Source organism: Mastomys coucha, unplaced genomic scaffold (genome assembly GCF_008632895.1).
Source record: "Mastomys coucha isolate ucsf_1 unplaced genomic scaffold, UCSF_Mcou_1 pScaffold5, whole genome shotgun sequence".
Classification (NCBI taxonomy): Eukaryota; Metazoa; Chordata; class Mammalia; order Rodentia; family Muridae; genus Mastomys; species Mastomys coucha.
The window spans coordinates 98,962,891-98,990,890 of NW_022196911.1; the positions used below are offsets into that span (position 1 = coordinate 98,962,891).

Here is a 28,000-nt window from a genome sequence, read left to right on the forward strand (position 1 = left end):
GCAAAAGAAAGCCTACCTAAGACAGCTTGTGATTTAGCACTCAGGTGGTCGAGGCGGGAGATTCATCCCGAGCTTGAGGTCAACTTGATTTACAGAGCTAATTCTAGGCCAACCAATACTGCACAATAGTAGTCTGTCCCCAATAAAAGAACTTAGAGGACAATACTACCCTAACCAGTAGGTCCCTAAGATGACAGGACCGCTTAGCACAGCATCCTTGACTTGATTCCTACCTTGGCCAACACTGCCTTACATCCACACACATAAGCTAGCCCTTTAACTTTCCCTTCTGGCTACTCAGAAATAGTTTGGTGGCAGGCTCAAGAGTATATAATGCTCAGCCACTTTTGCTTCTTTTCTTTTTTTTCCACTAATCTAAAGAGCAGTGGAGGCCAAACTCTAAGCCCAAGTTTCTCTAACCAGAGCTCTTATGTATTCTTCTTTCGAATTCTATTTGTTTTCTTTTTTAAAATTTATTTATTTTATTTATATGAGTACACTGTTGCTCTCTTCAGACGCACACCAGGAGAGTGTATCAGATCCCATCACAGACAGTTGTGAGCCACTATGTGGTTGCTGGGAACTGAACTCAGGACCTCTGGAAGAGCAGTTAGTGTTCTTAACTGCTGAGTCATCTTTCCAGCCCCATTTGTCTTCTTTTCTATTATGTGTATGGGTGCTTTGCCTGCATTTATGTCTGTGCACCACATACATGCCTAGCACCTGTGGGGCCAGAAGAAAGCAGTTCAGATCCCCTGGAAATGGAGGTATATAGATGGTGATGAGCAGCCCCCTGGGTTCTGGAAATTGAACCAGGGTCCTCTGGAAGAACTCTTAACTGCTGAGCCATCTCTTGGACCCCACCCATAACCCATAATGGCCTCTATGTAGCTGAGGTTAATCCTGAGCTTTGGATCACCCTGATTCAACCTCCCAAATGCTGGGATCACATGTGTATGTCTCCATGCCTATTTCTCATTTCTTTGGAAAACCAATTCAAACCAATGTGCTTATTGAAGAATATGGCTATGTAAAGTCATCTGAGGAAACAAAGGTACACACTCTAGTCTGTCTGCCCTCAAATGGTAACAGGTGAGGACTGTTCATGAGCCAGGAGGTGGGAAACAACAGATGAGGAACACCTCTTGAATGCCACGGAATGACAGCACAGAGCAGTGAGCTGGGGAGTGTAGGGCTTGGCGGCTACTACAGGCCTTGACCATACCTTGGTGGTGAGAGACGGATAGCTCTTGTTGACCTTGCGCAGGCCATCAAGCATTTTGGGCAGCTCTGAGGGGTTCACTGGTTCCACCGCAATCTTGATAACAGATGTGGTATTGAATTTCAAGGGCCGAAAAATCTGAGCCTGAGATTCAAAGAACAGAGTGAAGAAGGGCCTAAGAGGTAGGCAAGAAGGCACAGGCCTAAGGGGAAAACTGAAATCTTGATTCCCCAACCAAGAACCATGGTACAGTAGAGCCCAAGTTAAAGGACCATTTGCTTCGGGCATTTTGGCAGAGCACTGGACAAGAACAGGAGGCACCCCTCCTAAGTCCGAGTGTCCGAGAATTCACCAGGGTGAGGGCACATACTAGGGCCAAGCCAAGAACAGGAGCAGCCTTGGATTAGGACCTTTTCAATTTCCAAGCTTGTTTGGTCAAGCCTGTGGTTCCTTGTGCCTCTCTAGCTCAGAGTGCCCTTTCAGAAAACTACCTCCTCATTGCCTCGGGGTTCAGTTATGGTTGCTGTCTTCACGATCGGCTGATCAACACCTTCAATCAGAACCCAATTGCCAGCAGGAACTCGATTTACCTCAATGTGGTACCTAGAGTAATATCCAATAAATAAGCAAGAACTGAGTCAGAGTCACTCTATAACAACATACCAAGTATCTGCTACATGCTGGGCCCAGAGCCAGGAGCAGAGGTGAGTTACACAGAGCCACTGGAGCAGGAAAGAGGTGTGATCAGCAATCACACGCACACACAGGGTGGTGCAATGTATGTAGTAGTGTATGAAGAAGCAACAGGAAAGCCCAACTCCACGTGGAAACTTTGGGTAAAAAGCCTGTGAACCCTCATGTGATAGGGGGCAGACTGGTCTACAGAGTTCCAGGATAGCCAGCGCTATATAGAGAAACCCTCTATCACAAAATAAAAAATAAAAATAAAAAGTATCTGTTGCCTAAGGTTTCTCTAATGTGAGGGACACTAAAACAGACACGTTAGTGTCTGAGCTCTTTACCTTCCCCAGCCTTCTAATGTGAGGGACACTAAAACAGACACGTTAGTCCCCAGCCTTCTAGAGCAAAGGAGGCTCTAGAGGAGGAAAGATCGTCGCCGAGGCCCAGCAGCCACACCACGGCTCTGGTTCTGCTCATTACCACAGATGAACAACAGCCCAGAGGCCCAGGTCTGACTCAGCAGACTGGATGTATCAGGGGCTCAGCACAACCTTAGTCAAGGACCAGGCAGCGGAGGTCTGGAAACAGCCAAAACAGCCGCCTCAGGGAAGAAACCTGAAGCAACAAGTGAGGGGGCACAGAAGAGCTCAAAAAACGGGGAAGAGGAGAGACGATGGCCCAGAAGTTAAGAATGCTGGCAGCTCTTGCAGAGGACCTGAGTTTGACTCCTAGCACCTACATGGAGGTTCACAACTGTCTGTCATTCCTGTTCCAGAGGATCCAAAACCCTCTTGTAGTCTCCTTGGGCACCAAGCATGCATGTGGTGCACAGACATACATACATGCAAAATACTCAAGCACATTAAAAAGAAGAAAAGAGCCGGGTGCTGGTGGTGCATGCCTTTAATCCCAGCATTTGGGAGGCAGAGGCAGGGGGATTTCTGAGTTCGAAGCCAGCCTGGTCTACAGAGTGAGTTCCAGGACAGCCAGGGCTACACAGAGAAACCCTGTCTCAAACAAACAAAACAAAACAAAATCCCAAAAAAGAAAAGAGGCAAAAGTAAGATCTTCCTTAAAAGGCTTCAACACAGGCATTCAAGGCTCAAAAGTGACATTCCAACTGAGTTACTTTTCAGCTCCGCAACCTGAAGAACTAGATGTCATCAGATCTGCCAGAAGGGGTCACTTGGCTCTGCACTGTACCATCAGGTAGCTGTGTTTCCTAGATCCCTCCTAACACCTCGGGACACTCCCAGGATAGAAGCTACATGTGACCTTTAGATTATATTAGGTTAGCAGCACAGAACCTGGCGACAGAGATCCAAAGGCGGCCCACAGTGCATATCTGGGAATCTTCCTCATCTTCCAGAGTGTAGTTCTCCCCCAGCACCTTCACGGGCTGCCCAGCATGGATAGTGCCACTCAGCACCCGGCCGAAGGCGTGAAACTGGACTCCATCATCTGTGCTGTACATCTTAGTCGTGTGGCACATCAGGGGACCCTGGCAGAGGGGACAGGAAACAGCTTTAACCACGTATACTGAGAAGGTAACACCACCTCCTCCGACAGCAATAACATGAGCTGAGGACAAAGGCTAAGGAAGATGTGACTCCTGGAAAAATTCCAAACCATGCATTACATTCTCTCCCCCTGCAGAAGGACAACAGGTGCACTGCCCTCCCTCTACGGAGGGACAACAGGTACACTGCCCTCCCTCTACGGAGGGACAACAGGTGCACTGCCCTCCCTCTACGGAGGGACAACAGGTGCACTGCCCTCCCTCTACGGAGGGACAACAGGTGCACTGCCCTCCCTCTACGGAGGGACAACAGGCGCACTGCCCTCCCTCTACGGAGGGACAACAGGCGCACTGCCCTCCCTCTACGGAGGGACAACAGGCGCACTGCCCTCCCTCTACGGAGGGACAACAGGAGATTCAGAAACAACAAAATAAAAATGAGACAATTAAGGCAGACGTGGTGGAACAGACTAGCTTAAGGGGGTGTGAGGAGGTCTCCTGAGCATGGTACAGCAGCCTAAGGCAGAGTGGAAACCTATGCCATAAAACACAAAAAGGGGCCAGGCCTTAGCAGGTCAAGCCTGACAGTCTGAGTTTGATCCCTGGGACTCATACTGTGGAAGGAAAGAAACAACAAGGTTGTCTTTGGCTTCCACATGCACACCATGACACCTGTACAGACAGACAGACAGACGCACAAATGAATATATGTAACACACAGACACACATACAACCAAACAAGACCTCTTTTTTTTTTTCTGGGGGAGAGAAGGTTTAGGATCACGGACTAGCACTGACAAGCCTTACTGCTCTAAATTCCCTATGATCATGGAACTCAGTGCCCAAGCAAGAGCTGGGATGTCTGTGTGTCTTTTTCTTTCTGGTAGCTGGGAACTGAATCCTGAGCTCAAGCATGCTAAGTACATATCCTACCAGTGATATTCACTACCTACTAGACCTTGTGCCCAGACTGATGTTTCTCTGTGTAGTCCTGGCTGTCCTGAACTCACTCTGTAGACCAGGCTGGTCTCCAACTCAGAAATCCACCTGCCTCTGCCTCCCAAGTGCTGGGATTAAAGGCGTGTGCCACCACTGCCCGGCCAGATTGATGTTTTAAAACATCAGGGTGAAGAGACAGCTGCCATGTTCCTTTGCTCTCTTCCAGGCACCACACCCTACCCCTTCCTTAACCTTTCTCATTTTCATCACAGCCCTCCCTCATTAGCACCCTCAGGTCACAGACTCAGACAGCAATGACCAAGCTTTGCCTGCAGGACTGACTCTGTTTACAGGGAGGGACAAGCAAGGACAGCAAAAAAGCAATACGCTTGCAACACAGAACCAGCACGTCCATGTGGATGCAGAAGCAGCACTGGGGCATGTTCCCTTACATCTGGGTCACAGTCACTCATGGCCTCTCCAAGGTCAGAGTCCACGCCGCCGGTGTAGGTATGCTCAATCTTGGGTTTGGCGCCCACCTTTGGAGATGGAATGTGCTGCACACACATGTCCACAAAGCCTATGAAGGAAGAAGAGGAAGCCATTACTATACCACTGGTACACTTCGCAGGTAAGTGGGTAGAAGGAATGCATGGACTCAACCCAGAAGCTAACACTTCTAGGGAAATCTATTTCCTATGGGGAGAAAACACACACTTTTGGAGTTAGACTGAGTCAAGAAAGTTTAAGAAGCAGGTCTTAGTGGGACACAGTTCCTTAAAACCTAGTTCACAAAAAAATTAAAGACTCTGTGATGGTTTGCATATGCTTGGCCCATGGAGTGTCACTGTTGGGAAATGTGGCCTTGTGGGTGTGGGCTTTAAGACCCTCATCCTAGCTGTTACTTTCTGCTAGCAGCCTTCAGATGAAGATGTAGAACTCTTAGTTCTGCTGCACCAAGCCACCTGGACGCTGCCATGCTCCTGCCTTGATGATAATGGACTGAACCTCTGAACCTGTAAGCTAGCCCCAATTAAATGTTATCCTTATAAGACTTGCCATGGACATGGTGTCTGCTCACAGCAGTAAAACCCTAACTAAGCCTCTACAATATTCTATGGCTAAAGAGATCCATGCTTTTACTGAACACAAGTATTTGCTGAGTTCCGCACCATGCCAGACAACTTTCCCAAGTGAGCTCCTTAGACTCACTCAGGACAGTCCTCCACTGACCAGCCTGCCCTGAGAAACACTGCATGCCTTTCTATTCAGTAAGCTACTCTGCTTCCCTAACCCATTAACATGCCTTGAAAGAGAGATTGCTCATTAGGACACTGGAATTGGTAAAACCGTTTTCTTCTTCAGTCTGGAGATCAAACTCAGAGGAGTCTAATGAGCCACAGTCCGAATAAAAGTATATCTGTTTGACTAGCGTCCAGAATCTTCCGACTGATGGCCAGTCCAGAGTTATTACGAGCTTTAAAGGCTCGTACACCAAATTAGAATCCACCAAACTTAGAATCCATGATTGCCAAGAGGAACCTTCCCTTGTCCCCCTACTACTCACTTTTTTTTTTTTTTTTTTTGGTTTTTCGAGACAGGGTTTCTCTGTGTAGCCCTGGCTGTCCTGGAACTCACATTGTAGACCAAGCTGGCCTCGAACTCAGAAATCCACCTGCCTCTGGCTCCCAAGTGCTGGGATTAAAGGCGTGCGCCACCACTGCCCGGCTCACTACTTGCTTTTTGAGATAGATTTTGACTCTATAACCCTGGCTGGCCTGGAACTCCATTTGTAGATCTGATCAGACTGGCCTTGAACTCAGAGAGATCCCCCCTCCTTTGCCACCAAGTGCTGGAATTGAAGATGTACAGCACCACTGTCAGCTTCACAGCTATTTTTAAGACAGCACCTTGCTCTATAATTCAGGAACGTGCTGCAAAGTCCATGCTGGTTTTGACAAACCTAAATCAGTTATCAAGTGCTGAGATCAAAGGCACGAGCCACCATTTCTGGCCACTTGGTCTTATTTCCAGATGAGAATCAGTCACAGAAGAAATATGAGGCTGGCCTGGTTACCCCCTGAAAACTGTTGGCCAGAATAAAAACTCAGGTCTTGCAAGGTGCATACCTTTGATCTCAGTACTCAGAAGGCAGAGGCGGCAAGATCTGTGAGTTCTAGGACAACCTGGTTTATATTATATAGTAAGTTCCAGGCCAGTCAAGGCTGGATAGTGAGACCATGTCTTCAAGTCAACAAAAATGAGTTCAGGTCTTACTGGCTTCTACATAACTGAGACAGGAATTGGGCTCAGCAGGACGGGAAAGGGGGTTGACCGAATATGACATGTCCCCTCAGGCTCATGAACACTTGCTTCCCTTCCCAGGAACAGGTACATTGAGGAGGCTGCAGAACCTGGAGGAGGTGGGCCTTGCAGGAGGAAGTCGGTGGTCAAGAAACAGGTTTTGCGTTACAGCCTGGCTCCATTTCTAGCTCAGGCTGTTTCCTGGTTTGTGACAATGTGAGGAGCCAGTTGCCCACTGTCACCATCATGAATCCCACCATCTCCTCTTCTCCTTGATGAACTGTACCCCCTCAAAGCACAAGCTGAATAAACTGTTTCTGCCAGGTGTTACCACAGTGATGAAGGAAACCAAACATCTCTCGAGTCCTCACCCACACCGTCCCGACTAGCACACATCCCTAGGGAACCACCTTCCTGCCTGACCCCAGTAAATGCACCAGAGCTGAGGCCTACTACCATGTGCTTCACCTGCAGGGGAAATCTAATTCCTTTTTCCCAACACAAGAAACAACTAAAGAAAACAGTTGGGAAAACCCTGTTGTTGGTTTAAATACTATCATGACTCTGCTGCCCCTGCAGGGAAGGGAAGACACCCGTGGGAGGACATACATGAGACCATGTTTGTTTTTCAAGATGAGGCATCATGTGCCCCAGAGTATCCTATGAACTCCTGATCTACCTGCCAAGTTGCAGGACTGCAGCTGTTAATGGCTCTGCCAGCTGAGAGTAATGTCAAGGGCCTTGAACTATTTTATTTTATTACCTGTGAACTCGCCAAAGAACTTTTTGCAGACCAGCCTGAGCAGGGGGCGGATGTTCAGCTTTAGCTCTTCCTTGGTGAGGTGGATGCCAAGTTCGTCCAGGGTCCTTGGCAGGCTGGTGTCCACATCACCCACCACCTGTGCACACAGAAGGCACGGGGTCAGCTACATAGTGACAGCCCTAGAGAAGTATTTCACATGGAGTGAGGAGGGGCCAAAGACAAGTCTTACGAGGAGCCTTCTACGGGGAGGGCTGTGGGCAGCGACCGTCTGATTTGGAAGAGTTGAGTCAGTGCTACCTAGCCTTCAAGCAGTGGCCTTGACCTGGTCAGGTCCTCACATACTGTCAGTGCTGCCCCCTGGCGTCTGATCCGACCTACCTAAAGACTGCCCAGATTTAGAGGCTCATTCTTTATACTGGAAGGAACCAAAAAAGGGCACGTGTCAGTACAGGGCTAACCTCAATCATCCTCTGCAGACTCAAGGTCTCTCCACAGTGGCAGACTCTATAAATTTCTTTTATTAATCCATTCCATTCTGACATGAGATACTAAGTGTTTTCTATCACTGATAAATTCTAGTCATTATTTTATTCTACTGCTATGTTCTCTTCTTTTGGGGGTGGAATGGCCACACACGGTGTGTGCATGTGACCATCTGCATGTGTGTATCCACTGGACACAGCATTGACTGAACAGCCTGCATATCCTATTACTGTCTTGGAAGAAAGATCTGCATGAAAACTCCTGTAGGACACTTTCAACTTCACAGCTTGGCACTTTAGCACAAATTCATTTAAACACAGTGTTACTCTCTACTTGGAGCATCACAAAAGCTTAACCACAGCCCTACCAATTCCCCCCCTTTCTTCTCTCCCTCCCTCACACCCTCTTTCTTGTGTGGCACTGAGGATTCACCCTAGGGATAATCTCGTGTGAGGCAAATGCTTCATGGAGTTACACCATGATTCACTCAACCAGGGTTTCAAGAATATGAACATTTAACTTATTTCCAGCACTTGTTTTGAGACAGGGTTGAACAACTAAGTTGCCCAGGCTATCTTTGAATTAACTCTGTAGCCCAGGCTGGCCTTTACCTTCTGATCCTCTTGCTCTAGCATCCAGATACCAGAGACTACACGATCAGGCAACTACATCCTTCTTACCCTTTCAACCTCACAAACATCACACGTGCAAAACTGAAATGGTCTTTATGGAGTTGTTACAACCATCTTAACAAGCAGACACAACAGAACCATCTCGTGTTTGAGACGGGGTCTTCTCACTGTTGTTTAAGTTGGTGATCTTCCTTCAGTTGCAGCCTCCATAGTAGTTTAGGGCCAACTACAAGTGTGCAACACAGCACCCAGCAATAGGCATTCTTTTGGTAACTGCAAAATACTTCATTTTGGGCTGGAGAGATGGCTCATCAGTTAAGAGCACTGACTGCTCTTCTGAAGGTCCTGAGTTCAAATCCCAGCAACCACATGGTGGCTCACAACCACCAGCAACGAGATCTGACTCCCTCTTCTGGAGTGTCTGAAGACAGCTACCAGTGTACTTACTTGTAATAAATAAATAAATCTTAAAAAAAAAAAAAACTTCATTTTATGAGATACATCATGATTAACTTAATGAGGTTTTCAATGATATGAACATTTAACTTATTTCTAGACTTTTCTTCCTAAGCAGGAATAGATAATAGTATGATAAACATCTTCCTTAGCTGGGTGTAATGCCACACACCTTTAATGCTAGCACGAAAGAAGCAGAGACAGGTTGATTCCTGTGAGTTTCTTTCTTTTTTTTAAAGATTTATTTTTATTTTATGTATTTGAGTACAGTGTTGCTGTCACTGTCTTCATACACGCCAGAAGAGGGCATGGAATCCCTTTACAGATGATTGTGAGCCACCATGTGGTTGCTGGGAATTGAACTCAGGACCTCAGGAAAAGCAGTAAGTGCTCTTAACCAATGAGCCATTTCTCCAGCCCTTCCCGTGAGTTTCAAGGCAGCCATGGCTATATAATGAGACCCTGTCTCCAAAACAAACACACAAACTTCATTATTTTTTGGAGACAGAATTTCATGTGGCCTAGGCTGGCCTTGAACTCTTCATCTTTCTGCACCATTTTTTCCTAAGTGCTAGAATCACAGGAGTACACTACTCCATGTGGCTTAAACATTAAAGGGATATATTTTTATTTCTGTGCATTTGTGTCTGACTGTGAGAATTTATGTACATCAGATCCTCTGGAACTACAGTATGAGTGGCTGTGGACCTCCTGACGTGGTACGTAACTGAACTCAGGCCCTCTGTAAGAGCAGTAGTATTCTTAACTGCTGAACCACCCTCTAGTTCCTTTGTTTTTTGAGGCAAGGTCTCAAGTAGTTAAGGCTAGCCTCTAACTCACTAGGTAGTTAAGGTTACCCATGAAAGCCTGATCCTCAGGTCTCTGATTCCTATGTACTAGGATTCCAGGCTTATGCTCCCAGGCCTAGTTTTACACAGTGCTAAGAATTGAACCCTGGGCTTTGTGTATGACAGACAAGTACTCTACCACACTGAGCTAATTTATGTTCAGACTCTAAAACGTTTAAAATTTTAATTTAAATTTATGTGTATGTACAAATGCATTGAGTGTGGTGGATGTGTGTACTATATGCATGCAGATGTCCAAGGAGACCAGAAGAGGGCACCGTATACCCAGGAACTGGAAGTACGGGTGCTTGTGAGCTGAGGTGCTCACAGAATTTTGAACTACACCGTCTCAGGCAGATTATAATTGTGCGGCTATAGCCACACACAACTGTGAGGTGCTGGAAAGTGGACTCAGTTTCCCTACAAGATCAACAAGTGAACTTAACCACTAAGATGTCTCTTCAGCCCTCCAAAAAGTTGTGCAATTTTTGAGACTCTGAAGTCCTGGCTGTCCTAGAACTTCCTATGTAGATCAGGCTGGCCTTGAATTTAGATCCACCTGCCTCTGCCTCCCCAGTACTGGGATTAAAGGTATGTGACACCTGGGTCAAAAGGTTTTTAATAAACAATTGATGATGGAGGTGGGGGGAGATGGCTTAGAGCATGCTGTGTGGGCATAAGACTCTGAGCTGCGATCAATACCCACATAATGAGCTGGGCATGCTTGTAGACATGTCCTATCACAGCACTTAGAGGCTCGCTGGCCAAGTAATCTAGTCAAGTGGTGAGCTCCAGGCTTAATGAATGACCCTGTCTCAAAAAAACTAGGTCGAGTGCTATGATAAGGAGGAAGACACCAGACATCAACCTCTGGCCTGCACACGTGTGTGCACAAGCACACATGCCCCACACAAACACTAAATAAAAACAAGCAAGCAGTGACTGAGCAGGTTTAAAGCAGGTGGCCCACTCACCTGAGCCAGGATCTTATAGAGAGGCTCCAAGATGAACTCCACGAAGCTCCTCTGGGAGCTGCTGCTTGGAGCCTTCTTTGTGAACTTTCTCCTAAAGAGAAAAGGAAGTGTTGTGAGTGACCAAGAAGGGAGAATGCGGCTCATCCCAAGGGTACACTGCTTCTGAGTCTAAGCAGAAGCCAAGATCAGTTTCCAAATAGATTCCGAGAGCACTCTTGGTGTGGCTGTCCCACATGCCTGACCTGGCCTGACCTGGGGAAGACAGCCTTTCCCTACAGCCCAAGATGCCAAGCATTCAGACGTGCAGAAGCATGGTGCTTCATGCAGAAGACAAAAGTAGGTTTTAGTCTCAGAAACTCAAGTATCGTTATTGGGAAAACATCATCAGTCCACAAAAGTGACGCCCCACGTGCTACTTACGTCTTAGGATTGAAGTAGATGTCACCCCAGAGTCTTTTAGCAAATTCCTGGTAATTAATGTCACCTATACAAAAAAGCCACACAATTACAATCTGCCTGGGAAAGTGTAGTTGAAAATTCTGTTTTAGGTGCTGCAAGTGATTAAAAGCTGAAGAGTTCTACCACCTTCCTTCCCACAGTCTAGACACTCCCTTCTGACTAGGCACAAGGTGGGACAGGACTGGCCTAGAGCAGGCAAAGTCACAGCAGAAGCACAAGGAGAACCCAGGCATCTCCCCAAGTGCACTGGGCCTGGGGCCTGGGGCCTGGGCCTAGCAGAGCTCTGACCAGGAGCATGGCCTGAGCTGCTCATCTGTACCCACTGTTGTGACTGATGCCCATCCTTTCTGCAACCCACACAGGTCATCTTCTAGCTGCAGCTACCACTGAGTGCCACTGATGGAGCCCTAACCTCCAGGAGTCACCCAAGAGGAAACACTGAAGCCATCTTCCTGTCTGAGCTGGAACTCCTAAGTAGAGCCGTCTGCCTTCTTCTTCAGCATACCCCACAAGCATGGGACACCACAACTGCCTGTCTTGTCTTTTACCAATTAGTAATTTCAACTGCAATGTGAATTTGATCAGACTGAAGCAAGTAACCGCTGCTTCCCGAGTCCACACTCTTGAGTCTGGGATGGGAAATAAGCCAGCATCAGAGCACTGGTATGGATAAGCCCCTAGTTAGGGTTGATCCTGAGTCTTATAAAACAACAAAACCTCCTGAGCACAGAGCTCCTGAAGCATTCAGTTAGAGAACAGAGAACACCAACTACCTCCTAGATAATTCTATCCAGACGTCAGGCTGACCCCGCTCACCTGAGACAGCATTAGGAAATGCAGCTCCCTTCCCGAAAGTCCCATTTCCTCTCTAGATTTTTCTCTCTCATTGCAGCTACTGCTGCAATTCAAACAAGTTCCAAGCTCTCTTCTACCTACTTTTCCTTGCTATTCTTCAGACATTACTTTTTTGTTTAAATATTTATTTATTTATGAACACACTGTCATTGTCTTCAGACACACTAGAAGAGGGCATCAGATCTCATTACAGACGGTTATGACCCACCATGTGGGTGCTAGGAATTGAACTCAGGACCTCTGGAAGAGCAGCGAGTGCTCTTAACCGCTGAGCCATCTCTCCAGCCCTGTTTGTTTTTTTAGAGTATCATTTGCCCAGGCTAGATTGAACTATGTAGTCAAGAATGACCTTGAATCTTGTGTCTTCCTGCCTCTAACTCTCAAGTGCTGAGATTATATGTGTGCACCACCATGTCCAGTTTTACTGAGGATCAAATCCAGGCCTCTTGTATGCTATATACTTTTTCTTTCAACTGAGTGTCATGACTGCCCTTCTTTCCTACTCTCCAGTTGCTGTGAATGTCGTGCCTAGCCATGCCCTTTACAGCTGCAGGACAACTGACACTAGACTGAACTTAAGAGTGCAGAAGACTGTATTAGAGACATGATGCATATCTGCAATCCCACTTAAGAGACTGAGGCAGGAGGATTCCAAGTTCAAGGTCCACCTAGGAGACCAAGTAAGACACTGTTTCCCAGAGAAACAAACTCTCACACCTGCAACAAAGGAGCTGTGATTCAAGGCTTAATTACTGAATCAAAGAATGAGCAAACGCCCTCCCCATCCCTCTCCTTTCCAATACCAGACAACAACAGTCTTCACAATCCTGCTTCTAAATATTGACAAAATCCCCAAACAGGTTGCAAATACCACCATCTTTAATAGATTCTAAATGCCAATGAAAACAAGTACCTGGAACCCCAATCCCTCTTCCATCGGGCTCCAATATTATCTGTCTATTTTGTTATGCTAACACTCTACCAGTGACATAAACACTCAACTTGTGTGCTTTTATGGCTTAACTGACTCTGAGCTCACAAGTCTCTTGCCTCCCTTGGTTGCTGGGACTGCAGGTGTGCACCGCCACACCTGAGACAGGTCTGCCAGCGGTTTCCAGTGGAACTCATCTACTGTCATGTGCACAGGCCGAGAACAATGATGCGGCCTTCACCTGCCCTCCTCCACTCCTGTAGCCTCGAAGTGCTTGACTCTGTGATCTACCTGGCAAGCCCTGTCATTTTCCTGTAGCCAGTCCTACTGGAAGGTCACAGGAAGTGGCCCCTTCCTCCCTTCTGTCACCGATACTTGACGATGCCAGCTACTCAGCATCCAGCTTACACGGCAGCCTTCCAATGCTGCTCACCAGTGTGGGGTTCAGACTCCTCCTTGGAGGAGGTTCTTGTCCACGGCGCCTTCTTATTCCCCATACCTTGTGCTACTCCACTGCCCACAAGAGGACATGCTGATCTGACAACATAGTGCACATAGGTTGCAGCGTGCCAACTCTTAGCAGAGAGTTCTGTGGCCACGCATAAGCAATTATGTGTAATAAAACGTAGTTTGTAACACGTATGAAGAGTGAAGGCCTGAGAGCCCAGGACCCTGAATGATGCCTTCAGGGTGGCCCTTTCCTCATGTGCTACATGGCTTTTTATGACAATATCAGGACACTAGAGCCATGGCTGCTTCAGGTCACCTATGGTGGGTCCAAAGGATGAGCAACCATGTCTCCCAAGCTTCAGGGCCTTCTGCTTTGTACCATTTCATCAAGCTATGGTGAGGTAGAAATTTGAGGCTAGACTAGAAAACTGTCAACCTGGAAGAAAGTGAAACTCTCAAAAATGAAACAAAACAAAAATGTACAGAACCCAAAGCACTTCTAACAATTCAAGAAACCTTGATTTTGCTTTTCATGCTAATACAAAGAACAAAGAACCCCACATTTCTCTCAGAACTCTGCTCATTTCACTTTTCCTCACTGTCCATCTGCCCATTCAGCCATCCATTTATTGACTTATGTGCCAAGGATAAAGCCCACCTCCTTCTGCATGTTTAGCACATGGTACCCTTGGGTTCCACTCAGTCCTATCGACCCATAGTTTACAATTGAAAAACAACTAAAAACAAATGCTTAATGGCAAGAATGTGGTTGGATCAGCACGGTCACTGCTCCAATGAATGAGAATGTAGAAGATGTCTATATATAGTATCTCTTTTTAAGAAATGTATTTTTACGTGTTTGCATGTATGTATGTGCCTCATGTGCATACAGTATCCACAGAGGCCAGAAGAGGGCACTATATCCTCTGGAACTGGAGTTACAGTTGTCATGTGGGTGCTAGGAATCCGACCCAGGTGCAGCCTCACCATCTATTCGGCCTTATATATAATATCTCATTCATGAACAACAGAAAATAGTAAAGCAGAACCCATAAGAAAACCATAACAGTTGTTATAACAAAAAAGTCATAGGCTTGTTTTCCAACATTTTTACAATGAGTTTGTCTATCTCCTTATCATCCATCCATCCATCCATCTATCTATCTATGTATCTATCTATCTACCTGGTCTATCTATCTACCTGGTCTATCTTCTGGATATAGTAGAATGTTTACCTAGCTTTTGAATTTAATTCTAGGCACTGGGGGGAAAAATAATAATAATAAAAAAACAAAAAGCAAACCAACCAACCAAACAGTACAAGATTAAAAAAATGTACTGGGCTGGTGAGATGGCTCAGTGGGGAAGAGCACTGACTGCTCTTCAGAAGGTCCTGAGTTCAAATCCCAGCAACCACATGGTGGCTCACAATCAAGTGTAATGAGGTCTGACGCCCTCTTCTGGTGCGTCTGAAGACAGCTACAGTGTATTTACATATAATAAAAAATAAATCTTAAAAAAAAAAAAAAAGTACCAAGACCAACCAGCACCCACAATAGGCAGGTGACAGGGTTGACACACACATGAGGTGCTACTGTCTACTGGGGGCCTGTTTCCTCAGCTTTAAAATCAGGGTCACAGCTCTCCTCTACACATATTACACTGACACACAGAGGACTCAGTGCATAGCTCCTATGGGAATGAGTTAATGAGTGAGACAGCGATGGAAGCCAGAGCCCGCTGAGTGGGAAACTGCTCCCAGGGATACGGTGTCAAGGCTCTAGGAATCCATGAACTCATTCACCAGCGCCTGCCAGCGAGGCTTGTAAAGGCTGACTGCAATCCAATGTGAGTCCTCAATGAGGCCTATCATAGTTATAAGTGCCTAGAGACGTTTGGGAAGAGAGCAAGAAACTCCATCCTGTCAAAGCTCCATCCGTCTTGGAGAAGAACTGAATAGGCTTTGTAGGCACGTGTGACTCCTCATCCACAGATGGTTCCTCTCGGAGGTGTGTTTATGTCTAAAGTGAGCTCTTTTTCAGAAAGGTGTCCCTATGTAGCCCTGGCTGGTCTCAAACTCACAGATTCCTGCTTGCCTCTCCTTCTGAGTGCTGGAATTAAAAGCCTGCACCTTAGTATGATACGAGGCTTCTTCCGAATCACTCAAATGTTTTTCAGTTGTTATTCAGAGGGGCAGAAAGATGGCTCAGCTGCACAGAAATTGCTGCTCTTGTAGATGACCTGGACCGGGTTGCCAGTACCCACACAAGATGGCTCACACCCACTTGTATTCTAATTCCAAGGGCTCTCATGTCCTGTTCTAGCCAATGAGGGCACCTACTTACACATGGCTGGTGCACATGAGCACACAAGTGCGCACACATAAAACTTGTTTATCTTAAAAACAAAACAAAACAAAAAGACCCTGTCTAGAAACAACTCAGTCTGAATAAAGATTCTGAGGCTTTTTAAAAGAAGCCTCAAATTTGACAATAAGAGGTGATGGAGTGCCCCTCCCCCCAAGCAAGGAATGTGACAGGAAGCCAATGTCTGAGCCATTCAGCAGGACAGGGGACACATGACAAGGGAAGCAGGCGAGACAGCAGCAGACAGAGCTTACCAAAGGTGTCAGCGTAGATCTTGGCAAAGGAGCCCAGTGTGAAGCAGATGCTGTACTGGGAACTGGAGAAGCAGACGTTGCCCAGGAGCGGAGAAAGGATCAGGTTCTCGTCAGTGGAATACATGCTGAAACAGAGACAGCTGTGAGCCAGTGCCAGGCTGCACAGTAGCCCTGACACCAGGCTGTGCTGCATCACTGACATGCTGCCGAGAGGAAGGGCAGCAACTCCCTGGCACAGTTCTCATTCTCCAGCCTTAGGAGGTGCTGGCATAAGATTCTTAGATTTGCCAGGAGCCTGGTCAACAAAGTGACACGATAGAATTGTTCCCTCACTCCCAAGAGCAAGCTCATTTCCCAGAGCCGGGATGTTCTGCCCGGTTTTGAAAAAGCTAACTGCACAGGACAGTCAAGGGGAAACTGGAGGTGGGAGAGAGAGATCTGAGAACACAAACTAATCTAATGTGATCAGAGGGATACATTTGGGAGATGTGTCAATTCCAATACAAAGGGACATATAGAGAGATGGGCAATGCTTGCCTAGCATGTACCAGGCCTTGGGTCTGATCCCTAGCACTGTATACTGGACATGACAGCTTAGCCTGTTAGCCCAGCACTCAGAAAGGGAGACAGGAAGATCGGTTCAAGGTCATCCTTGGCTATGTAGGAAGTTCCTGGGCTATAAGAGGCCCTGTCTAGGGCTGAGAGTATGTGGGCGGACAGGACATACAAACAACACTGAGGAGAGAGGAACAGAACAGTGCTGCTCTCTCCACTCTGGTTCTCTGATTGTCTTTGGCCTCGTTTCACAATTTTATGCTGAAACCATACCCCCAACCTTTGGCTTTTTGAGACAGGGTTTCTCTGTGTAGCCCCAGCTGTCCTGGAACTCAGTCTGTACCAGGCTGGCTTTGAAGAGATCTACCCGCCTCTGCCTCTGAGTGCCACCACCTGGTCTCATGCTGAAACTTTCATTTCACTATTTTGAAGAATGCAAAACCAGGCCCTACACACAGTAAGCAAGCACCGGATGACAAAGCTACACCCCAGGCCTAAACTTAAAGCCATTCAGAAAGCCAGGAATGGAGGTGTAGCCCTATAATCGCAGCATTTGGGAGGCTGAGGCAGGGGCTCAAGGAGTAGGACAGCTTAAGCCGTCAGGGCTCTCTGGGTGCCATCGCATTCCACAGCAAGACTGCTAACATGGGCCCACACTTGTCAATGTGAGCCTCAATCTCTTACCTTCTTATGAAGCAGATACATGTATGTATGGTGTGTGCACACATGCCAATATGAGTGGTCAGAAAACAACTCTGTGCAGTCCGTTCCCTCCCTCCATCTTTCCCTGGGTTCTGAGGATTTAATACAGACAGGCTCATACAAGTCCCTTATCTGCTGAGCCAGCCAGCCAGCCTTTGTGTTTTCTGATAGTGTCTCATTCTGCAGCCCATGTTAACCTCAAATTCATGGCAATTCTGCTGCAGCCTTCTGAGAGCCAGGACTACAGGTGTGGACCATTATGACCATCCTATGCATTTAAATTAAACTACTGTTTGTGTGTAGTCTGTGTATGTGAATGCACACAGACACAGAGACCAGGCTGACAGTGTCATCCTCTATTATTCCCCACTTTCATTTCTGAGGGTTTGTAGGCAAAAGGCATGTACATGGTGCATAGGCAAAACACCCAGACACATAAAATAAACAAAGAACTAATGAACTTTTGGCTCAGAATGTAGAGCAACATTATTTTCCCTGCACAGGACGCAGGTTTAGTTCCCAGCACGTACACGGACACTTTCAACTCTCTGTACCTTTAGAGACTCTAATGGCTTCTTATGACTTCCATAGGCATCAGGCATGTACATGATACACATACATACAATCCATTCAGACACATAAACAAACATAGCTTTAAATACCCAGCCCAACTCAACATGACAGGTTTGTGGTAACGGTGAGACTTGTTTAGCTCCTATTAACAACAAGGTGAGATGGCTCAGTGGGGAAGAGCACCGACTGCTCTTCGGAAGGTCATGAGTTCAAATCCCAGCAACCACATGGTGGCTCACAACCATCCAAAATGAGATTTTATGCCCTCTTCTGGAGTGTCGGAAGACAACTACAGTGTACCCACATATAATAAATAAATCTTTAAAAAAAAAAACAAAAAACAACAAAACCAGAGATGTGTTAAACTGCACGACTGGTTAAGACACTGAGCTGCTGATAAGGCTAGGCTCGACTCAATCCTGTGGAGACCTGACATGTACTGTCTGACAACCTCATCAACATACACCAAAAAGTTACTCTCAGAAGTCTTCAAGGTAAAATTAAGATTTATAAAAGCCAGGCTCTTTAGGAGACAGGAAACCCTCAGGGTCTCTGCACGGTCTCGTACCTGATCAATCCATTGACCTCATCCACAATATGTCGCAGCTTGTAATAAGCATCTGTAGGAGGCAGCTTCAGCTCCAAGATCAGCCTGTCGATTTTGTTGATGCACACCGTGACGGCTAACCTTTCCTGCACGGCATGCTTGATCAGCCGCTCTGTGTTCAGCATCACCTGAGAAACACAAGGGTGTAGAGGTGGTACAAAGAGCAGAGGGCACAAAATCTACAGCAGAGCCAAAGAGAACACACTCTGCATACTCAGTACAGGGGAGAAAGGGCCTGGGGATGAAGTGTCAGCTGGAAGATGATCCCCACAGCAGATGCAGAACTGTTAAGAGGGTACCCTACCAAGGAGGACACAATGCTGATTGGAGACCCAGGCTTCTCAGCACCAGAGAAGGGAGTTAGAAGGTTAGCAAGAACTTACTGGATTTAGAAGTATTAGGATGAATGATGTACAATCTTTTTTTTCTTTTTGCTGTGATCCTAAGGATTAAACCCAGAGCTTTGTCTGAGCTACATCCCCAGGCCCTTTCAGTCTACTTTGACACAGGGCATTACTACATTGTGCAAGCTTGTTTCTAATCTGCTGTCTTCCGTCCTGCCTTGGCCTCCAGAGCACTTATGACAGGTATCCAGGCACGCCTGGATGAACAAGCCATTTATTGCTTGTTGTCATTCTTATTATTTATTTATTTACTTAGACAAGGCCTTGAGTTTGTAGCCTCAGCTTGCCTAGGATTTGTAGTAATCTTCTTACTTCCCAAGTGCTATGATTACAGGCACACAAAGCAACATTCACTTTGAATGCCTGATGCTTTCAACACCCAGGTGCAGAAAACTGACAGGTGTGTGGGTGTGTATTAGCTAGTTGTGCTCAGTGAATGGGCCTAGAGGTGAAGGATCCCAGCAGCAATGAGCACCCCTAGATCTTTCTTTCTAAATAGTGGTCTCCCCTCTATAGGAAGCCAGAATTCATTTAAGAATGACTAGTGTTAGGACCAGAGCAGGAAAAGTGGAAAAAAATAAGCAAGTACTAAAACCTGAGGTAGGTCAATGGATGAAAGAGCCAGCCACCTCTGAGATCCACAGATGGGCCAGCCAGAGTATCAACAGTAGGATATGCCGGGTGGAGAGGTGCCCATCTTCAATCCCAGCACTCAGAAGCAGAGACATGGAGACCACTGTGAGCTGACCTGGGCTAGACAGTAAGTTCTAGGCCAGCATGGACTACACAGTGAGATTTCTTCTTAACTGGCTTCTCAAGACAGAGTTTTTCTGTATAGCCCTGGCTGTCCTGGAACTTGCTTTATAGATTAGGCTGCCCTCAAATTAAGAGATCCACCTGCCTCTGCCTCCCAAGTGCTGGGGTTAAAGGCGTGCACTACCACAGCCTGGCTCTTTTTAACTTTTAAAATTACATTTATTTATCTTTATCTGTGTACTTAAGTTCATGTAACAGTGTGGTGTGGAGGTCAGAGGACTTCTGGAAGCTGGTTCTCTGCTTTTACCACACGTAAGTTTATGTAAGCTCCAGAGACTGAACTCAGGTAACCAGGTTTGGCAGCAAGTAACTTAAGAACTAACTCACTTTGGCAGCCCCAGAGTAAGATTTCATCTTATTAAAAAACAAAAACAAAGCCGGGCGGTGGTGGCGCACGCCTTTAATCCTAGCACTTGGGAGGCAGAGGCAGGCGGATTTCCGAGTTCGAGGCCAGCCTGGTCTACAGAGTGAGTACCGGGACAGCTGGGGCTACAGAGAGAAACCCTGTCTCAAAAAACCAAAAAAAAAAAAAAAAAACAAAAAAGAAAGAAAGAAAACAATTTGTAAATACTTTTCTACAGCTCACAGGAACAGACCCAAGAGAGCATGTTTCTAGTACAGAGATAAATCATAAACACACAGAGTGAGTTCCTTGTACAATGTATGACTAAGTCTGAACATTTTTAATAAAGTGCCTTTGGTTCCCTCTGCTGGTGTCTCATGAGTAATGGTATGAATGAGGTCATTAGCATATCCAATCTTTCAGTTTAGAAATATAAAGACTTTCAAGTACAATGTCTAACTTTGAACTTACTTCCCTAAATTTAGAGCAAACCTGAGCCTACAAGCATGCATGTTCCTGGCTCTCAGAAGAATTAGTAGGGCATGTTAACAGGAACTGGCTCCTAAGAGGCTGACTTACCCCCTCAGCAGCATCAATGAAAAGGACTACTCCATCTGAGATGCGCAAGCCAGCTGTGACCTCATCAGAAAAATTCACATGACCTGGAAGGCAAATATCCAGCTATCACTTGGTGGAATGAGGCAGTTAGCTCCGAGGGTGACCCGAGGAACCAGTGCTATGAACTCCAAATATCCCTCTTCCTGCCCACAGCACCGCACACTGTCTAAACCTCTCCCATTTGAGTCCCATCCTGGGCTTAAGGCTTTATACTGGTCTCCACACACAGAAGGTAAAGCAGCTGACATGCCAATTTAGTGTGACAGGTAACCAACAGTACAGGAGATACAACAATCTGGAGGCAGGGGAAATGGTAAAGGCAGGCATAGGAAGATGGCAAACTGCTCTGAGGAAACAGGTCCCAGGCAAGGCACGCTGGGGGAAGGGGTGCGGGGTGCGAGGTGGGTGGGATGGTGGGCTTCAGAGTATCAGACATGAGGAACCTGATGGTACACTGAAGGCAAGTCTGCCAGATCCCAAATTGCCCAGACATTGAATAAAACAATTATGAATCAAGTCAGCTCTTTCCACAAAAGAAACAGCTTGCAGCACTGCTCACGGCACCCTGGCAAGCTCTGTCCACTTCTCGTGGGGTCAGGTCTGGCTCACCTTTATTTCATCATGGCTAGGCCTGGGGCCTGACATAAACTGAAATTAGTAAACATACAAAGTTCCTAAAATTTAAAATTCCACAGGGAAGTAAAGATGGAAGTGAAATCAAAGGCCAGGAGACAGCTACTGTGTCAGAAAAGGAAATCCTTGAACAAGAATACAAACAGCAATCCTGACTGCTCTGGGAAATGGAGCACAAACAGAACTCGGATGAGGCTGTGACAGCAAAGGTCAGGGGCCCACCTGGTGTGTCCATGATGTTGAAGAGGTAAGACTTCCCTTTGGTGTCCGGCAGCACCACCGTCACAGGAGTGCTCTTGATGCCGACGCCTCTCTGAAATCCACAGACAGACACTCAAGACTCATCCCCAAGCCAGAGGAATCACTCGGCTCTTGGGGTTTATCCATTGCTAACTGATTATACCAATGACTCTCGTTGTAGTGGGCATAATTCTTTTTATCTAGACATGATTTTGTAGATAAAAAACATTGACACACATTTTCTGTTCGGTTTTTTGATTTTTTTTTTTTTTTAAAGATTTACTTATTTATTATATGTAAGTGCACTGTAGCTGTCTTCACACACACCAGAAGAGGGCATCAGATCTCATTATGGATGGTTGTAAGCCACCGTGTGGTTGCTAGGATTTGAACTCAGGTCCTTCGAAAGAGCAGTCAGTGCTCGTAACTGCTGAGCCATCTCTCCAGCCTGTTTTTTTGTTTTTAAGACAGGGTTTCTCTGTGTAGTCCTGGCTGTGGTGGAACTGGCTTTTAGACCAGGCTGCTCTCAAACTGACAGAGATCTGCCTGCTTCTCAGTGCTGGGATTAGAGGCCTGTGCAGACACTTTTTTACAGTGCTAGAGAATAAACCCAGAGTCTGTACATACTAAGCAAGTATTCTACTATAGAATTACATCTCTGGCTTCAAAAGTAATTTTGGGGGGCGGGGCAGGGAACATTAGGGATTGATTATCACATGCTAGGTGATCAATACCATCAGCTCTAAGGTTTCATTGGAGACAAAGTCTCACTAAGTTGTTCAGGCTGACCTCATCCTCACTTGTTCTGTAACCCTGGTAGGCTTTGAACAACTTCCTTTCTGGCTGGCCTCAAACTCAGAGGTCCATCCACCTGCCCCTGCCTCCCAGTCCCGGGACTAAAGGTTTGAGCAGTACACAAAGCTGGCTTTGGCCTCTGAGTAGCTGGGATGACAGGTCTATTCTACCTTGTATATCAGCAAGACGATGTGCCTTATCAGTACTGAAGGGCAATTAGTTAAAAAAAAAAAAAGAGAGAGAGAAAAGCAAAGCAATGATGTAAGCTCAGAGGCCCCAGGCACCAGGTTCTCACATCCTTCACTGGAAACAAAGCAGGTGAGTGTCATAAAAATAAAAAGAAACAACTGGGTTTAGGGCTTTTGGTTTTGTTTTTTTGTTTTTATTTTTTATGCATATGAGTACATTGTAGCTATCTTCAGACATGCCAAAAAAGGGTATCGGATCCCATTACAGAGGTTGTAAGCCACCATGTGGTTGCTGGGAATTGAACTCGGGACCTGGAAGAGCAGTCGGTGCTCTCAACCTACTAGCCATCTCTCCAGCCCTTGGTTTTATTTTTAAAGGAAAGAAATATTTAAACGTCTAATAGGAAATAAGTATTTTAAAAGAGGGAAAAGCTGGGCACTCACACTGTGTACCTTTAATCTCAACACTCAGGAGGCAGAGGCAGAAGGATCTCTGTGAGTTCAAGGTCATCCTCGTTTACATAGCAAAGACAAGACTACACAGAGAGAGACCCTAACTCACCCACAACTACCTTAAAAAAGGGGGTGGGTTGGGGGGAAGAATCTCTGAAAACCACAATGAGACCTCTAACAGTGGCACTGGTGAGGCTGCGTCAAATGATATTGAGTCTGAGGTAAGCATGGAACGACTGAAAAAAGCAAAACCCAAACAAAATCCTGCCACACTCAAACAGTAACTTAAAAACACTAACAATGCTATTAGGATGGCTTATCCTGTGGAACACTGCCCTGAATTCCTTTAGTTAACCCTGTGCACATATAAGAGCCTTCCACATAGTTCTTTAGGGGAAAAAGGGACAGATGATAAAGGAGGGGACAGAAGACGAGCGGCACACTGGACCACAGCCCTTCACAGAGAAGCCCCTCCTGGAAGCAGATGGTCTCACAGGAGACATCTTAGGGATTGTGGTATATTGTAAAGATCATATGAACATCACCTCTCAGTATTTGTTAAATCTACTCAAGCACTGGAGGCTCTGCACCTGTACTCAGCTTGCCTTCCCAGTTCTTATTATGGGATGACGGAGAGAGGCAGGAGAGAAGCATAGGGCAAGGCTAAAATGTGAGTGCTCCTGTAAAGGCCTCCCTCGTCTCCACAAAACTATGGCTGGTGGGTCTGTGTAGGCAAAGTCTGATTTCCCAAGACACACTCACTCACCTCTTGTTCTGTGAAGAGGATGTCAGTATAGCATAGCTGAAAAACATTTGGTGATGTTAGCACCTGAATTCAGACTTCTCTCCCACACACAGACCGTCAATCACCTCGCTCACCCCCTCCCTCCAGGCGCTTCCCTCAGGAGGAAAACTAGACTCAAGACAGTAGAATGTCCCCACAGCAGTTCCAGTCAACGAGACCAGTGCCCTCCCACATGGAAAAGGTTCCTGCAGGAGTGCAGGGGTGGGAGTAAGTGGACACTACAATCACGAGTGGCTGGAGAGCCAGGCTGCACACACTGCACTGGCTCTTAGGAGTGCTAAAAGGAGGCACGTGCCAGCCTCCAAGTCTCGCACGTCAAAACAGTCAATCTGGCAGAGGCTGAACATTTATTGCACTGAGAGTTGCCGCCACAGTTGGCCTTGTTCACAGGCATTTAAATTTACCATGAAAATAACAAGGCCCAACTGACTGTAGGATATTTATAGAGCAGGCTATTAATAAAATGATAGAAAAGAGGAGACTATAAAAGTCAGGATACATCCTGAAAAGGGATCCCAAATGCAGAACAGATCACCTAAAAATACTGCAGGTTAATATTCCCCATGCTCTTGAGGAATGCAGGTGAGGGACCGGAGGGGGCAAGGCATTCCCAACAGCTCAGCCCAAATTCTACTTACATCTTGGTCATAGCGCTTTCTGATTTCCGGATGTGTCTGTTCTATTAAACAATCTACAAAACACGTCTGAAAAAGAAGAGATGAATAAGACCTGTAACTGTGGAAGAAAATCTGTGCCTTTCTCCCCAAGCTCCCTGCACCATGTAATTCAGGCATGAAGGGAGGTAGAGAAAAACAAAGGATTAACACAGAAGCCGTAAGATTAGTTTTCAATGAAAGATGAAATCTTTCTTGGAAAATCCTCCCTCAGGAAATAAAAGGTTATAAAAACCAGAGTAAGGTTCAATTTCCCTTTTTCTGTCTAGATGTAAACACACAGCTCAGGCATGTAAGTGGCTGGGATGTCACAACGATTTTGTAAGAGCACTCAGGGAGCGTTGTCCTTATGTTCCCCACCCACCCGCCCAGCCTCAGCACTTCATAAGGGCTCAGAAGTCAAGCAGGTACAAAGAGAAATCCCATTCCAAGAAGCTGAACAGCCTCTCACCTTGCCATGGTGGAGGTGGCCACACAAGGTCACGTTTCGGATGAGCTCAGAGTTGTCCATCAGATCTGCTAAGAAACTGGAAGGACAAAGAGAAAAGGAACTATGACAGAAGTTCCCCAAGTAGGGAGGCACAGAGGCAGCTCAGCTGTTCCCAGCCAGGAACAACTTTCAGATCAACTGCAGAATATTCGAAGCCCTGGCTCAGGGTGCCCATGAGACAACACAGCCTGGAAACCAAGATCATGAGACCAGCGCCGCCCTCTGGACGAGAGCACACAGGCATGCACCACAGAGTGCATGGGGGAGAAGGATGGAAGACACTCTTGGGAGTTGGTTCTCTGTCATCTGGGTTTCAGGAATCAAACTTAAGTCGGTCAGACTTGTCTTTCCCACTGGGCCTCATGCCCACCATTATATGGATCTCAACAGTAAAATGATTGAAAAAGAAAGGTTACATTCAGGCAAGGCTGGCATGGTGGGTCACGCAGTAATCCTAGGGCTTATGTGGTGGAGGCAGCAGGATCAAAACCAGCCTGGGATGCATGAGGTGTGGGGCAGGGAATGGACAGGAGGATGCAATAAACAGCTGGGCATGGTGGTTCAGGTTTATAATCTCAACACCTCATAGGTGGAGGCTGGGGAAGCAGGAATTTAACATCATCCTTGGCTATCTAATAAATCTTAAACAAACAAACAAAAACAGGCTGTGTGGTGGCAGCACACACCTTTAATCCCAGCACTCAGGAGACAGAAGGAGGTGGATCTCCATGAGTTCAAAGCCAGCCTGGTCTTCAGAGTGAGTTCTAGGACAACTAGGGCTACACAGAGAAACCCTGTCTCTAAAAAACCAAAAACAAATAAGCAACAACTCTACCACTACAGAGAAAGCGAAAGATAGACAGAGAGAATAAAGAGACTGTCAGGACGGACAGGGAGAATAAAACAACTGTCAGCGGGCACTTCCTGGAGCTGTTTCTCAGCTGCTGACCACAGCTCTGAAGACTGATCTTCAGAACACAGCACTCCATGCTGGTAATTATAACACCCCACTCTGTCCCGGAGACTGGCCTCAGGGACTTTTGGTTAGAGGTAGTGCTGGGATGAAGGAAGGGAAACAACTGACATCCAGATGAGAGCTGGGAGAGAAAACGAACCTAACATCCCAGCAGCCATACGCTGACAGATCATAAAGAACTGCTGTCAGAACTCTCTGACTCTTTCAACCACAAACCACCTTTTCCTGCCTCTAAGAAAAGAACCGAGGGGTCTTAAAAACTTACTCCATCTCATACACCGTGACAGGTAATGTCTGCTCCATCAGAGTGAATTTCTTGGTTTTCACTGGCTTTATAATGGGCTCTGGGAGGAAAGAAAAAAAGCAGTGACATGTAAGTAGGTATGAAACAGAGATATGGAACTCGGCTCCACCGTGTCAGGCTTTAGAGTGCATGATATATAACAGCAATTTAATTTATTCTCAAGGATCCCTCACTCAAGTTGAGAAAGTCCGGAATGCTATTTCGGCCTGAGACAGTGAAGGGACTTCAGTTTATTTGGTGGGATGTGGGGAAACAACGGACACAAAAAGCCCAGCTCTCTCTACATCTCACAAGAGAATCGTTTTCCTGAATCACTATTAAGACGTGGACAATGAGCTCCACAAGGACTGCTCAGACAAGCTGGAATCTACATGGGAAAACCTCAGACCAAAGAGAGCGTGGCAGTCTTTAAGTATCAACAAGTGGATAAAGCACTAACTCATTTTAAAATATATGCACATATTTAGTTATTTTATTTCATGTGTGTTTGTACATCACATGCATGCCTGGAGTTCTCAGAGGTCAGAAGAGGGCACTGGGTCGCTGGAGCCGGAGTTACAGGCGGTTGTGAGCTGTGTGAGGTGCCATGTGGGTGCTCAGAATTGAGCCTGGGTCCTCTGCAGTGCAGCCAGTGCTGTTAGCAATTGAACCATTGCTATAGCCCCCAAATACTAACTCTTTTTGCTCACTAACAAGCTAAGAGTTTTGCTGAATATTGAGACAAAGATAATTGACTCTTAATCCAGAAATAATACTGAAAATTAAAGAAAAAAAATAACCCAATCCATTCACTGAACTTTGAAGGCTCGCTGACAGCTAGGCGAGGTTTCCTCCAGCCATACCTGTGAGGGGCTGGGTGTCTTCCTCCTGGACTATGGTCTCCACCTCAGGGCCGTACACCTCCTCGGCCGTGGGATAGTACTTCTTGTCCTCGTGCAGCACTACCTCCATCCCAGGGTGGTCATCATCATGCTCTCCCACGTCATCCTCGTCCTCATCCTCATCCATCTAAAGACAAGAGAGAGGGAGAGGACAGAGGGGAACCTTTTTCTGCTTGACCACCCACTGCCCCTTCCTGTGCTGGTGAAGGGGTCTCCACCCCTGGAAGACCCTCCTCTTAAGGGACTCTGGGAGCCTTGGCTATGGCCAGCGCTGCTGCATCAAACTTGTTCCACTCTTAATGGGATGACTGGTCACAGTGGATTGAGATGAAAAAAAACCAACCAAATAGCTCATCACAGCATGGTCAACTAAGAAAACAAACAAAAAAAAAACCCAACCCACTTTCTCCAAGGACAAAAATCAGAAGCCAGAGGTAGGAATTAGGAACAAACCCATATCTTTAAATTTTCACTTAGCTTGACAAAGCTGGTTTAGACAAAGATCTCGATGACAAGCAACACCAGGTGTTGGCAAGCATGTGAAGCCCGCATGGGCTGTGAGTGGGGAAGTGGTGGCACTGCTCTGGAAAGATCCCCACTTCTTCAACATGTTCAATGGAACACTAAATATAACCAAGCAAGTCTAGTCCTAGCTTCTGTCCTAGTCAGGCTTTCTACTGCTGTGACAAAGCAGCGTGTTTAGGAGTGGAGGAAACACTGGGATAAGAGTAAACTCAAGAGGCCAGCCTGGTCTACAGAGTGAGTTCGAGGCCAGCCTGGTCTACAGAGTGAGTTCCAGGCCAGCCT

General features: G+C 46.5%; 1 protein-coding gene across 2 annotated transcripts in view; it reads right to left on the reverse strand.

Annotated features, from left to right (window-relative positions):
• Nucleotides 1–28,000, reverse strand: part of Eftud2 (elongation factor Tu GTP binding domain containing 2) — a 40,885-nt gene that overhangs the window by 5,845 nt on the left and 7,040 nt on the right. Inside the window, exons 3-18 of one of the 2 annotated variants that reach the window (XM_031351015.1) lie at nucleotides 27,155–27,320; nucleotides 26,274–26,352; nucleotides 24,994–25,069; nucleotides 24,507–24,572; nucleotides 23,830–23,865; nucleotides 21,610–21,700; nucleotides 20,716–20,798; nucleotides 18,535–18,701; nucleotides 16,137–16,261; nucleotides 11,242–11,305; nucleotides 10,822–10,912; nucleotides 7,429–7,564; nucleotides 4,814–4,941; nucleotides 3,211–3,404; nucleotides 1,714–1,825; nucleotides 1,226–1,366 (exon numbers count right to left, since the gene is read on the reverse strand). In XM_031351015.1, coding sequence (XP_031206875.1) covers nucleotides 1,226–1,366; nucleotides 1,714–1,825; nucleotides 3,211–3,404; nucleotides 4,814–4,941; nucleotides 7,429–7,564; nucleotides 10,822–10,912; nucleotides 11,242–11,305; nucleotides 16,137–16,261; nucleotides 18,535–18,701; nucleotides 20,716–20,798; nucleotides 21,610–21,700; nucleotides 23,830–23,865; nucleotides 24,507–24,572; nucleotides 24,994–25,069; nucleotides 26,274–26,352; nucleotides 27,155–27,320 — 1,755 coding nt within the window. The remainder of the gene's footprint in view (nucleotides 1–1,225; nucleotides 1,367–1,713; nucleotides 1,826–3,210; nucleotides 3,405–4,813; nucleotides 4,942–7,428; nucleotides 7,565–10,821; nucleotides 10,913–11,241; nucleotides 11,306–16,136; nucleotides 16,262–18,534; nucleotides 18,702–20,715; nucleotides 20,799–21,609; nucleotides 21,701–23,829; nucleotides 23,866–24,506; nucleotides 24,573–24,993; nucleotides 25,070–26,273; nucleotides 26,353–27,154; nucleotides 27,321–28,000) is intronic. The other variant, XM_031351016.1, reaches the window with a different exon arrangement.